Here is a 14,518-nt window from a genome sequence, read left to right as displayed (position 1 = left end):
CTAGGTGTAAAGTCTATGCTGTAAAAATCAGTCGGGTCTCACTGATATATAATGATATATCGTTTTTCTTTCCCTCAATGATGACGCATATGAAATGGGATGATAAGATGTTCAATTAAACTTAAAAAAATGTTTTTCCTTTTGAAGAATTGTTATTCCTTTGATGTTCTTAATAAAGATTACTCTTTAGCATGTTATTTGCATTTTACTTATCTTTGAAAAGAAAAAGTAGCAATTTCTAAGAGAAAATTGTTTCTACAGAAATGTATTATTCATTCATTCATTCATTTTCTTTTCGGCTTATTCCCTTTATTAATCTGGGGTCGCCACAGCGGAATGAACCGCCAACTTATCCAGCATTTGTTTTATGCAGCGGATGCCCTTCCAGCTGCAACCCATCACTGGGAAACACATAGACACGTATTCACACACACATACACCACGGACAATTTAGCCTACCCAATTCACCTGTATCGCATGTCTTTGGACTGTGGGGGAAATCGGAGCACCCGGAGGAAACCCACATGAACGCAGGGAGAACATGCAAACACAGAAGCGCCAACTGACCCAGTCGAGGCTCGAACCAGCGACCTTCTTGCTATGAGGTGACAGCACTACCTACTGCACCACTGCGTCGCCAGAAATGTATTATATTTTAATTTTAAAAAATGGTGGATCTCTGCGTCACATATGGACAAACCCAACAATTAGGATAAAAAAATGTAATTTAAATTAAATAATAAGAGCTTTAAAAAAATTATGTTAGCTTTGTACATATTTGGTGTACATTTAGGTTCAGTAGATTTTTATGCATTATAAAATGCTGATAAAAGGTCAGGGGTATGAATGACTATTATTTCAAAAGAAATTAGTAGTTTTATTGAGCAATTATGCATTAAACTGATTAAAAGTAACAGAAGAAACCGTTTTAATGTATAAATTATTTTATTGAACCATAAGCTGCGACTGCATAACAGCAACTTTCATAACAAATTTCTGAGCCAAATGGTTTCTACACCGATTTAAATTCAATATTTTAATAACTTATTTAAATCTGAAAATAGTAGTTCTAATTATTACTTAAAAAAAGAATAAAAAGAAAAACAAAATCTTGAAGTAGGATAGTAGACATTACTGTATAAATTAAAATAGCATTCAAATTAGTAACAGTAGAGTCTTAGGGCAATATTATTTTCATCAAAAATAGTTTATACTCGGTTATTTCTGTATTTTTCTGTAGCATGTCAGTTTGAAATATCAATTTACATTTCCAAACATTATTTTTGTCATCAATTGTAATTATACAGTGAGATTACTGTCTGATAATGTCTGTCTGCAATGACATGAAGAAACTGAGACAAACTAAATCCGGAAGAACTTTGCCAACATCTCTAGGATGCTTCAAAAAACTTACCTGAAAAACTATGAGCAAGTGTTTTAACTGCAAAGTGTGCTCATAAGAAATGTTGATTTGATTTAGTTAATTGATCATTAAAATGTATTTATGCATTATGTTTGAAAGCATCCTCATTTTACACCATTTTTACACAAGTGCCAAACACTTTGAACAGTACTGTAGCTTTGCAGGTAGGTTTTTGAAGCATCTTAGAGATGTTGCCAAAGTTCTTCTCGATTTAGTTTGCCCTGTGTCATTCCAGACAGACTGGATGATGATCAGATCTCTGTGTGAACCACTGGCTGTTGTCAGTTTCCTTGTGTAGACAATAGTCTCACTGTATAATTACAATTAATGACAAAAAGCTACAGAAAAATACAGACTTAATTTAGTGGCCTTAAGAGTTTTGTACAGTATTATTTTGTACTGGCTTTTTTGCTTGCATATCAATGTGGATCACCATGCTGGAATATCAGACTTCATATCGGTTTACTGATATAAACTGGTTTAAGCTCATCTGAAATAGCATTTACAGTGTAGTCGTTCAGCATACAGCAGACGCATCTGAAACCTGCTATATCAAAGAGCTGCCAGTTCTGATGTGAGCTACTGGACCTCAACTAAACAGAAGCGTGAACTAATCTGATGATAAAAGCTGCAGGTTCGGATGCAACAGAAGGACTGGATCTGCTCATTCGCAAATATGATTAACAGACTCTGCAATGACTTTACAGAAAATAATGTAAACCAACAAATTGCAACTAATATGCAAGGTTCTAAGATTGTTGATAGAATTTTTTACAATTCAATTTAAATATAATTCTATATAATTTATGGCTTTAAATGTGATAACAATAATGTACAAAGCAATGACAGTCATTTGAATTGGTTTTTTATACTGACAATCATACAAGTGGTACTTTTAAAGGGATAGTTCACCAATGAATGAATAATTACTCACTCTTTAGGTGGTTCCAAACCCTCATGAGTTTCTTTCTTTCTGTTGAATACAAAAGAAGATGTTTTGAAGAATGTTAGAACCTGTAACCATTGATGTGAATAGTAGGAAAATATAAAAAATATAAAAAGAGTCAATATAAAAATCTTTTATTTTTGTGTTTAATTATTATTATTATTTTTAAATTGAGCAGATACTTGAATAACAGTAAGTACATGACATGCGAAATGCTGCTTTTGAACATACAGAATAATGATGATGAAATAACGTTATGTAAACAACCAAAATTCTGGTGTTTATCAACTCCAACAGGTTTGTATCAAAAAGTTAAACTTTCCATTTAACATACAGTAAAATGTTTGCATACATTACTTACTGATGGCAAAAAGATGTATGAAGATTTATTCATACATGTTCTAGGTGGCAAATAAAAATACAAAATAGATTTTTGGATATTTCCTTAAACATTTCTTAAATGGTAAATGATAAGTTAACCTGTCTATGTTAAAACTGATTTAAAATTGTATTAAATGTTTAGTCTTTTAAATTCAATATAGAAAACTGATTATTCCACTGTAAAAAACAAAAAAACAAATCAAATGCTTGACTTTACTTTTAAAAGGCCAGTAATCCGGTTGCCTGAAACATTTTAAGTACATATCTGCATATTTATACAAAAATTTATTAGGTCACCTTTAGGTTACAATGGGTTTAGTCCAGGGATGGGCAAACTCGATCCTGGAGGGCCGGTGTCCCTGCATAGTTTTGCACCAACCCTAATCAAACACACCTGCTTGTAGCTTTCTAGTGATCTTGAAGACACTAATTAGGGTGTTCAGGTGTGTTTGATTAGTGTTGGAACAAAACTCTGCAGGGACACCGGGCCTCGAGGATCGAGTTTGCCCATGCCTGGTTTAGTCACTCTTTTAAGTAAAGTCAACTAATCATTTTTTTCATTGTAACAAGTTTTATACAGTTGCATTTTGTCATTATTTTATTATCAATTTACAACAGTGGCATTAATACACAGCTAAAGGTAGGTCATCTGGACAGAGAGTCATCACTGTGCAACATTTTCCATCACATGAGAATGAAACCTCAAATGATCTACATTTTCAAGGGAATTACAATGAATATGAGTCATTAGGAAGAACTTTGTTGCAACATTCCTGCCAAAATTTCCTAATGTAATTTAAAATTATTTAAGACCATACAAATTGTACTTACAATAAGTGTACTGTACAGTGTGTCACTAAAATTGACACATGAGAAAAGTGGCAAATGAGAATATTAGTTACGTAAAATGAGAATATAATAATACTCACCAAAAACATTTTTCAACTGTAATAATTGTGGTATGTCTTTAGTCTCATTTTTAAATCACTACGATTTAATTATAGTTATGGTCACAATTATAGACACATTTTGTAAATATGAGCAAATGTGTGAAAAAAGTCTGCTTTGCTTTTTATTTAAAAAAGAGAAAAATAATAATCTTTTATTAAAAATAAAACAATTGGAAATTGAGGGGAATCTCGCTATAAAATATGTTTTTCCCCTCAATACATTTTTCCATTCATTTTTTTAACACTAGGTTGAATACAAACACAAAAAAGTCCAGCCACAGGTTTCACAGGAGTGTAAATATAAAACACAAATACCAAATTCCACCATTCTTCCTTCATAATGAGTAGACTGTAGCTCTGATATGTACAAACAGAACAAAATAGAAAGTTGATGTAAGAAAAATAGATAAAGATTCCAATTTCCACCATTAGACCAGCAATCAACAGTTTCAAATGGAGAAGACAGCATGTGTCTGTATTTCCTGATGTTGAATGAGGAGAGTTTGAACAGCCAAACACTGGACAATGTAATCAGTTAAAAAAATTAGCTGAGACTTTGAGTAAAAAATAAAAATATTAATAATAATTATAACCTTAGTCACCACAAGATGTTTCCTAAAACAAAAACTCTAGAGTTTTCAGTTGTCAGACACTACTGGACTACAGGACAGGATTTACGGTCAGATGATAAAAATTTTTTTAGCAGCAAACACACAAAACGGGGTTGTTGCAAACAGGAATAAAATGAAAACACGACTGCTTATGCTGTAAGTCTTATAATAGGCTACACTGTAAAAAATGCAAGGTTCCACACAATTCATTCATGTTGTCCCAACACAAATCGATTAAGTTAACGTAAATAAAGATTATTGAATTGAACATAAAAGACTTAAGTTTCCCAACTCAATTAAATAAGCAGTTTGAACAAGCAGCAAATTTTTTTTGTTGTTGTTGAGTTTATGGTTGGACATTCCTAAATGCTAAAGATCCAAAACAAGGACATTACAGTGCAAATATAATAAAATTAATTATAATAAAAAATTATTAAATTTCTGAAATAACTGTGGGAATATAATAACATGAATTATAGTAATATTAATAAAATAAAATAAAATAAAAGGTTCAGAAATTACTGTAGGAATATTAATAATAATAATAGTTATTCTTTTTATTATTAATAATAATAGTAGTAGTAGTAGTAGTAGTAGAAATAGTAATCACAAGAGAAAGGCAGTAGCATTATGGAAATATTTCAGTATCCGCTTGTTAAGTGGTGGCATATGGAATTTTGTTTCCGGGTCCAAGCCGCCACTGATTTGAATTGAGAAAATATTCGTTTATGACTACTTTTTAGTTAAAACATACATTAAAGTGAATTTTATGTAAAATAATGATGTACACAACAGTCTCTGGACTTTCTGGCCTCTGGACATAAATATTTTAACAATTAATTAAAAAGGATTCATATAATTCTTATATATATATATATATATATATATATATATATATATATATATATATATATATATATATATATATATATATATATATATATATATATATATATATATATATATATATATATATACATACATACACACTCTCAGAAATAAAGGTACGCAAGCTGTCACTGGGGTGGTATTTCAAAAGGTACAAATTTGTACCTAAAAGGTCCATATTAAAACCTCAAGGGTACATATTAGTACCTAAAAAGTACGAAAGTGTTCCTCTTAGAATTTGTAGGTACTAATATATACTTTTGAGGTACCAATATGGACCCTTCAAGTACAAATATGTACCGCTCACACCGCAAACAGCTCACGTACCTTTATTTCTGAGAGTGTGTATATTGTGATCATGATTTTTGAAAGTATTACATCGTTTTGTAAATGTCTCCCCATACAGTTTGATAAAGCGCTTGGACCCGGAAACCACTTTGCGTGACGTCACACTTAAAAAGAGGATTAAGGCAATATACATTTTTAAAATTAGCTGATATAAAAGTATTAAATTATTATTTTTTTTAACCTGCTTAAAATGCCTTTTGCAATAACAATATTCACAAAACAGCATGTGCCCTAAACCTTGCATAAAACAATTACTGATGCAAGCTTTAATCAAAACATGAATTTATAAAGCAGGAAGTGACATGTAAACAATAACAGAATGTCCTTCTTCAGGTGCAGCATGTCAATACGCAGAACTGGGTGAACAGGTGTTTGTGTCACAACTGATAATACTAATAATACTAATAGATACTATCAATTAGTTCAAGCAGACAGACCAATCAACAACCAATATCAATACTACAGGTCATTAAATAAGTCCCAATACCAATATGACATTTTTACATTTAGAAACGATGAAAACATCCACAATTCAAAGCAAGATCATAAAAGGCTGATTTTATTTCAGCATGTATCAAAAGACTGCACCATATGAGGAACGAGGGGATGAAAGAAAGCAATCGATAAGCGTTGAGCTTTTGTCAAGGTTTTATCAGAGAGAACAATGGTCATGGATAAGAGGAGATGTGGCCAGCATCTTGATAAATGTTAATAATTACAGACATGATAAGTCTAGCGTTTTATAAATGAACAGGGTCTTAAAGATCTCACTGAGAGCACTTGCAGGAGCTGAAGACACTTACACAACTGGGAATATTTGATGCATTCACTCAAATAAATAACAGGTAGGATTATCACTTTGTAAAAATATACTATTATATTTAAAAGTTTTATGTATATAGTCCTACAATCATCAAGGCTGCATTCAGTTGATCTAAAATGCAGCATGAATAGCAATACGGTGAGGAATTATTTTAACACAATTAACTATTTTCGGCATGAATGTATTTTTAAAACGTCATGCATTGCTAATAAAGAAAGCTGAAATAGTTTTACTTTTGATTACCTATATTATAATGCACAAACAGCTGTGCTGCTATGAAGTTTTTAAAATCACAGGCTAAAATAACTTTACTTATTATTATTATTATTATTATTATTATTAATATTGATGTTGATATAAATATTAATATTGTTATTATTATTATTAATATTATTATTAAAACTGAGCCTTTAAATTTTAAGCAGATGTACATGTATTATGAATAATGCAAAATTTGTATTAATTAATATTAATTAATAGAATCTTACTTTATTATCATTTAAAATGATAAGAATATCTTTTTTTTATTTTGTATTTCTATTTTAATAATCTTAATAATTATTTTTTATCATTTATTATTTAGAGACATTTAATAATAACTGTTACGATGCCATTATTATTGTTGTTATTAATATATTATATGTTTGATCTTCTAGAATTTGTTAAGCAGTGCAGATCACATTTAAAATAATTAAACGTAGGAAATTATTGCATGTATTTATATGTATGTTTTATATTGTATTATATATATATATTTAAAAAAACTATTTGTTAATAATTCTTTTTATTATCATTATAGTTATTATTATTATTATTATTATTATTATTATTATTATTATTAAGCTTGGCACATAAACATTTATTAAGTGATTTATATAAATTTAACTTTAATAATATAATAATTAATTATAATTACAAATGAATAGGAAATAATTAAATATGAAATAATTAATATAGCGATTGTATTTTCTTTTCTTTCTTATAGACTTATTTCTTTCATTTATTGAAACATTTTTGCTACTATTTATTAGTCTTTACTGTCACTTTTAATTGTATTTAATTCATCCTTACTGCATACAATTAATTCCTCATTTAAATACCGTCTTCATAATTTCTTCAGACATTGTACTATTACTAAGTACAATGTTAATCTTAATCTTAGTCAGTTTATTCCAAGCAAAAAATAATACAGCAAATTAAAAAAGACAAAGAAAAGGTATATATTATGTAAACAAAATCAAATGCTTGGCGTCACGGTGGCACACTAGGTAGCACAATCGCCTCAAGCCTCGGCTGGGTCAGTTGGCATTTCTGTGTGGAGTTTGCATGTTCTCCCAATGTTTGCGTGGGTTTCCTCCAGCTGCTCCGGTTTCCCCCACAGTCCAAAGACATGCGCTATAGGTGAATTGGATAAGCTAAATTGTCCGTAGTGTATGTGTGTGAATAAGTGTGTATGGATGTTTCCCAGTGATGGGTTGCAGCTGGAAATCATTCGCTGCGTAAAAACATATGCTGGATAATTTATCGGTTCATTCCGCTGTGGCAAACCCAGATTAAATAAGGGACTAAGCTGAAAGGAAAATGAATGAATGAAATCAAATGTTTAACTTTAGCCAAGTTATCTGTCACTGTTAATCCTTCAAATTATTTCTGGTTAAAAAGATTTTTAAAAAATAACAATGAATATTTGAGCTGTAAACTTTCTCCTCACAAGAAGCCAAAAATAACCTCATATATTAGACAAAGCATCCTAAATAGTGGAAAAACCCCACATAAAGCATCAGTCTCAGAGATATGAGGCTAAAAGTGACAGATATGAGGAGAAATGTGAAGTGCATGATGTTTACTCACAACAAACACCTTCATCTAACGCATCATTGTCCAGATAAATAGGAAAGCTTGACAGTGACCAGAGCTAAAGTCAATTGTCTTTGTCCCACAGGCACACACACACACACACACACAGAGAAAAAGAGAGAGAGGTGAGGAGTGCTTTAACACAATGCTGCGAGCGTCAGCGCAGAAGTACACGGTGAGCAGAGTGCTTTACTCAGAAGAGCACCTAGAAGAGGAACATGCTAAAGCCTACCGCAAACACAAGGGCCTGCTGGACCACATCAAACTCTACTTCACGTAAGAACACTTGTTATTCACATTGATTTATCTACAGATATTTTTCTGCTTTAATTTAACACTATATGTAAATTAAAATAGCTGCAATGTGTTCTCATTATTATATTAATAGGCTTGAATGTTAAAATCTTATTAGAGGGAAGAATGTATCTATGCATTCAATATATTTTATTAATTTTTCTTGTTTATTTTAGTGCTTTAATAAAAATAGTAATGATATATTAGTCCTTTTTGTTGTTATTAACATCATCATCATCCTCATCTTCATCTTCATCATCAAAGCTGAACTTTTTAAATGTATTAAGCAGTGTATAAACAATTTTAATAATTAGAGGCAAAAAGCTACTGTATTTTTTTCGCAAAAAGAGAAAAAAAAAAGCGAAAAAGGTTTTTTTCAAAAAGCTACTGGGAGTTTTTTTTTCACCTCCCTCTCCTGAAATGTATCTTACTTCCTTTTTCTGAATGCTACCTCCTGTGACCTGTCTTTCCCTGAAATTGTGATGTTTGTGTATGGTCGGGCGGGGGTTCAATTTCACTATACGAAAGTGTATGTGACAAATAAAGGCCTGATTTGATTTGATTTGATTTGATATGCATTAAAAATGTATAGAATTATTAGCCCCCCTTTTTTTATCATTTTTTAATATTTCCCAAATTATGTTTAACAGAGCAAGGAAATTTTCACAGTATGTCAGATAATATTTTTTTTTCTGGAGAAAGTCTTATTTGTTTTATTTTAGCTAGAATAAAAGCAGTTAGACAATTTTAAGGTCAAAATGATTAGCCCCTTTAAGCTATATTTGTTTTCGATAGTCTATAGAACAAACCATTGCTATACAATGACTTGCCTAATTACACTATCCTCCCTAGTTAACCTAATTAACCCATTTAAGCCTTTAAAAGTCACTTTAAGCTGTATAGAAGTGTCTTGAAAAATATCTAGTAAAATATTATTTTCTTTCATCACGGCAAAGATAAAATAAATCAGTTATTAGAAATGAGTTATTAAAGCTATTATGATTACAAATGTGTTGAAAAAAATCTCTACGTTAGGAATTCTATTTCCCCAAAAATTGGGGAAAAAATAAACAAGGGGGCTAATAATTCAGGGAGGCTAATAATTCAGAATTATTAGCCCCCCTGTTTATCTTTTTCCCCAATTTCTATTTAATAGAAAGAAGATTTTTTTTCAACACATTTCTAAACATAATAGTTCTAATAACTCATCTCTAATAACTAATTTATTTTATCTTTGCCATGATGACAGTATATAATATTATTGTTATAATTATTATTAGTATTATTATCAAAGCTGCATTTTTAACATTTATTAAACAGTGTATATACACATTTAAATATTTAGAGGCAACAGACTACTGTATTTGTATGTATTTTATCACTTTTTTGTTTTATTTTGCAGCTTTATTTAAAACAATTACAACACTTTCATGTCTTTATTATTATTATTATTATTCTCTGTTTTAATTTAACACCATATAGATGTTAAAAATAGCTGCAATGTGTTAGCTGTACTCATTATTATTAATAGGCAAGACTGATTTATATTATTTATAATATATATATAGATAGTACATTACTATTATTATTGTGTGCTTGCTTTTATTTTTATTATTATTATCATCAGCGCTGCATTTTTAACTTTTTATTAGAGTGTACAAACATTTATAACATTTAGAGGCAATAAACTCTTGTATATGTTTATGTATTTTATTACTTTTTGTGTTCATTTCAAGTTTTATTTATTTTCTAAAATAGGATGCAATGATATTTGATCTAGTTTTTTCTTTTGTGTTTATTTTAAGCAAATATTTTAATAAATATTTTGTATTTTGATTATTATATTATTATTAAGCTTAAACTTTTAACATTTATTAATAAGTGCCGAAAAAATGTAAAATACATTTTCTAAAACATGCTAATTATTATTATTAGTAGTCCTATTATTATTATTTTAATAATTATTTACAATTAAAGAAGTTCAACCATACAACTGCTTTCTTCCTTCCTTGTTTGTTCGTTTGTTTATTAGTTGTACCTCCGAGCGTGCGAAGAATGCTGCTCTTTCTTTGCTGCCTGTCATTGGGTGGATGAAGATCTACTCCATCAAGGAATGGCTGCTGAATGACATAGTGTCTGGTGTCAGCACTGGACTAGTGGCCGTCCTGCAAGGTATATCATCCTACTATTAATAATTATTACTAAGCACAATCAACACAAGCTCGGCTCTTGAAACAGTCATGATATTAGAAGAAATATGACATGCCCAAGGAATGTAGTTTATCTTTATGAACCAAGGTCTGTGACTGATTGGTGATTACTGACGTGAGTCTCCATAGCCTTTTATGAGATAACAATGACAAAAATATGATATGACATGACAAAATGTGTCAGAATAAGTGAAAAGTGCTTTCATCTACGAGGGAAATGATAAACAGAAGATAAGCCAGAAATATAGTAAATATTGAGCAAGGAAAGCCTTCAAATGACATTTCATATAAAAGTTGGTTGGATGTTTTACAATTTTTTTTAACACATATGTGACCCTAGATACACAAAACTAGTCTTAATTTGTGTGGGTATATTTGCAGAAATAGCCATCAATTCAACGTATGTGTGAAAACTAGCAATATTTATTTTATGGAAAAGATCATTAGAAGTAAAGTTATTCCATAAAGACATTTTTAAAATTTCCTATATTGTAAATATTTCAAAACATTATTTGTAATAATCAATCACTAAGAACTTAATCTGGACAAAAGTAGTTCCACATATTTAGATTTTCCCCAAACCTCAGATTCCAGATTTTTCTATTACTTGTATCTTGAAAGTATTTGTATCTATGAAAATATTAGCATATACTAACAAACCAAAATCTGTGAAATGCTTATTTATTTACGATGTATAAATCTCAATTTTAAAAAATATATCCTTGTCATTGGTTTTGTGGTCCAGGGTCACATTAAAAAGTTAAACGTTACCATAAAAAACAGGTCATTAGGGACCCCGGTTATGCAATAAAGTACAGTTAGATGTCAAAAAGTACAATGGATTATCTATTGCATTACCAAATTTCTATGAATCTACATTGTAAGTCAAAGATCCAATGAAAAATATATTCCACCTTTTCCTCATCATAACACACTTACTGGGTGCAAACTTGTGGACAAACATGAATAACGTATTATATCATATTGCATCAAAAAACACGGGTATCAACAGTTTTACAAATTTTAGAGCAGACATGAGAATTTCATTCCTTCTAATATAGTTTTATAGTGGCCTAGTTCAGATAATATACAAACAAATATGTGTTTCAATGTTGATCAAGTTATCACTGTTGATCAAGTTAACGTTGTTTTAGCAAATTTAAGTTTATTCAACAAAAATCAATGAAGTTGTCCCCCCAAAAACTCATGAATTGTATTGATTCAGGTCATTTTTAAGTATTTTAAACAAGCAATTTTTGTGTGTTTATTATTCCTCATTTTTTTTATTGAATCAAAACGAACAATAAGAGCAAAAACATAAACATAAGCATTTAAAGTTTTTAATGTTCACGCTCGCTCACTAATGAGTAGCTTCAGATCAGACACAATATATACCTATTTTTTAACCAATAATTTGATGCAATCGGACCAAGAATATGACAATTGCAGATTTAAATGCATTATGAAAGTTACATTTCCCAATTACAACTGTATAAAAAGCCTAAAATTTACTTTCTAACTGGTTAACAAGAATCTGAACTGTTTTTGCTTATGTCATGTACACACTTCAAAATCAACAGGATTCTCATTAGCAATGGCCTTGAGTGCAATAGATCTAATGAATGTGTTGATAAAGGGGACATAAGTGCATGAGGGCATATTTAGTTCAGATGAAGATTTTACAACTATTTACTATCAGAGCAGAGTTAATAATTATCATTAATTATCCATATTTTCCGCCTCAGGACTAGCCTTCAGTTTGCTGGCATCTATCTCTACCTGGTATGGATTGTATGCTGCTTTTTTCCCAGTAATCCTCTATTTTTTCCTGGGCACCTCACGGCACATTTCAGTAGGTGAGTATGAATAATCAACAGAGGAATGATTAAGTGCTCATTTAGATTTGACACATAAGTAATTTTAAGGTAAGTCAATTAGCATCCTCTAATTAGATGTTTACATGACATATTCCATTTCGAAACGGCATCGAAAAAATGTTGATTCCAAAAAACAAAAACAAATCGATTTGATGTCAATTCTTAATGTCAAAATGTCATCAAATTGGTGAACATTGGCATCAAAAACATATCAAAAAATAGATTACAGGATTGTCCGGTAATTGATTTTTGATGAGTTTGTTGATGCCAATTTTAGATGTTAATTTGATGTCATTTTGACATCAAAATGCATTGCAGGGTTACAAAGTCCAAAGTATTGTAATATAAGAAAAGTTATTTATCTGAAAGATTAAGTTACTTCACTTATGTCGCTATTTTCATGGTCAAATAAATGAGCATAAATGTGTGGATGTCAAATAGACGTCAAGATTTTGACATCAAATTGATTTTCATATTTGATGTGTTTTTTGACGTTAGTGTCAACCTGATGTTCTTTTGACATCATGAAAATATGTCATACTGAAATTTAATTCTGCAGCAACTTTTGATTCATGCATACTTTGAGCTCATTTAAATTAAAAGTTAATATAAATTTGGCTAATATTACAAAATAAGGCTTTAAATTATATTTTACTCCTAAATGCCTGAAATTATTTATCTCAAACTCAGAACTTTAATTCAAAGTGTCATTGTTACACATTCCATATACTAATAATAGAAAATACAGTTAATTTTACATAATTACATGCATTTAACCATAAATTGAACCTAAATTCTAACCCTAACCATATAGTGAGTACATGCAATTAATTAATATTACAGTTCGATGAATAGTTTCACTGCAACAAGTAAACCTTAAAATTGTGTAACCTTAAATTATTTCTGAAGTATATTACAAATGTTACATGAGATTACTTACAGAAATGTGTTTGTTTAAATCATTTAACAACAGTAATGTGTATGTAACATATAATTTTACTGTATATAATTATTACACATTATTATCATTATTTTTATTATAGCAGGACATTAATGATAGATATCCAAAAGATATCCAGGTATATGATGGCATATAATATACTGAAAATGAACTGACCTTTATTTGTTGTTGTTGACACCAGGAGCTTTCCCAGTATTGAGCCTCATGGTGGGTGCAGTAGTGACCAGACTGGTGCCCGATGAGGGTCCGCCTGCCAACATCACTGCCTTTGAGGGCCTGACAAAAGAAGAGCAGAGGATCTTAGTGTCTGCCTCCCTCACTTTCCTAGTTGGTTTATTCCAGGTACATCAATAAGATTCCCGTATTAAGTCAAATATCAATCAATTTCCCTGACTTTTTCCACTTTCACTGGCTTAAAAGCTGAATTAATATGACATCTAATTAATGGAAAAACAGGATGTAATTTCCCTTATATATTAATAATATAAAATTAAAATAATTACATAATATTAAAATGATTTTAGCTTGATTAACATTTTGCATTACTTTCAACTGACAATTAACCTCAGATTTAAAACGCAAAGTGCTCTATCCTATATTGACAATTCGTTAGTAGTTTTACAAACTTTAGATTTAGCTTTTTTGTCATTACTTTTTAACACCCAATCTTTGAAGTGGTCATTTTAAAGCCAAAGTATTATCATGTCATGTTTGCCTTAGCTAACAGGTACAATAAACATAATAGGTGTGAAATAGGCAACATAAAAAAGTGATTTAAAGAAGTGAAAAATTGAAAAGTGACAAACAAAAATCCCTGATATTTTATTATTGGACAAACAAATGATTAAAATTCCCTGGCTATCAATGTTTAAAATAGACCTTTTAAAATCCCATGACCTGTGGAAAACCTACATCAACCATCCTGCTGTTATACAACTTAACAACAATG

At 30.1% G+C, this 14,518-nt stretch overlaps 1 protein-coding gene across 1 annotated transcript in view; it reads left to right on the top strand.

Annotated features, from left to right (window-relative positions):
• The first annotated feature begins 6,326 nt into the window (after nt 1-6,326).
• slc26a3.2 (solute carrier family 26 member 3, tandem duplicate 2) overlaps nt 6,327-14,518 on the top strand; it is a 20,197-nt gene continuing 12,005 nt past the window's right edge. Inside the window, exons 1-5 of the mRNA XM_056455638.1 lie at nt 6,327-6,392; nt 8,313-8,503; nt 10,554-10,693; nt 12,477-12,587; nt 13,751-13,911. Coding sequence (XP_056311613.1) covers nt 8,373-8,503; nt 10,554-10,693; nt 12,477-12,587; nt 13,751-13,911 — 543 coding nt within the window. The 5' untranslated portion in view covers nt 6,327-6,392; nt 8,313-8,372. The remainder of the gene's footprint in view (nt 6,393-8,312; nt 8,504-10,553; nt 10,694-12,476; nt 12,588-13,750; nt 13,912-14,518) is intronic.

Source organism: Danio aesculapii, chromosome 4 (assembly GCF_903798145.1).
Source record: "Danio aesculapii chromosome 4, fDanAes4.1, whole genome shotgun sequence".
NCBI classification, from domain to species: domain Eukaryota; kingdom Metazoa; phylum Chordata; class Actinopteri; order Cypriniformes; family Danionidae; genus Danio; species Danio aesculapii.
Note: the sequence above shows the minus strand (reverse complement) of the source record. Positions and strands in the feature narration are given on the sequence as shown.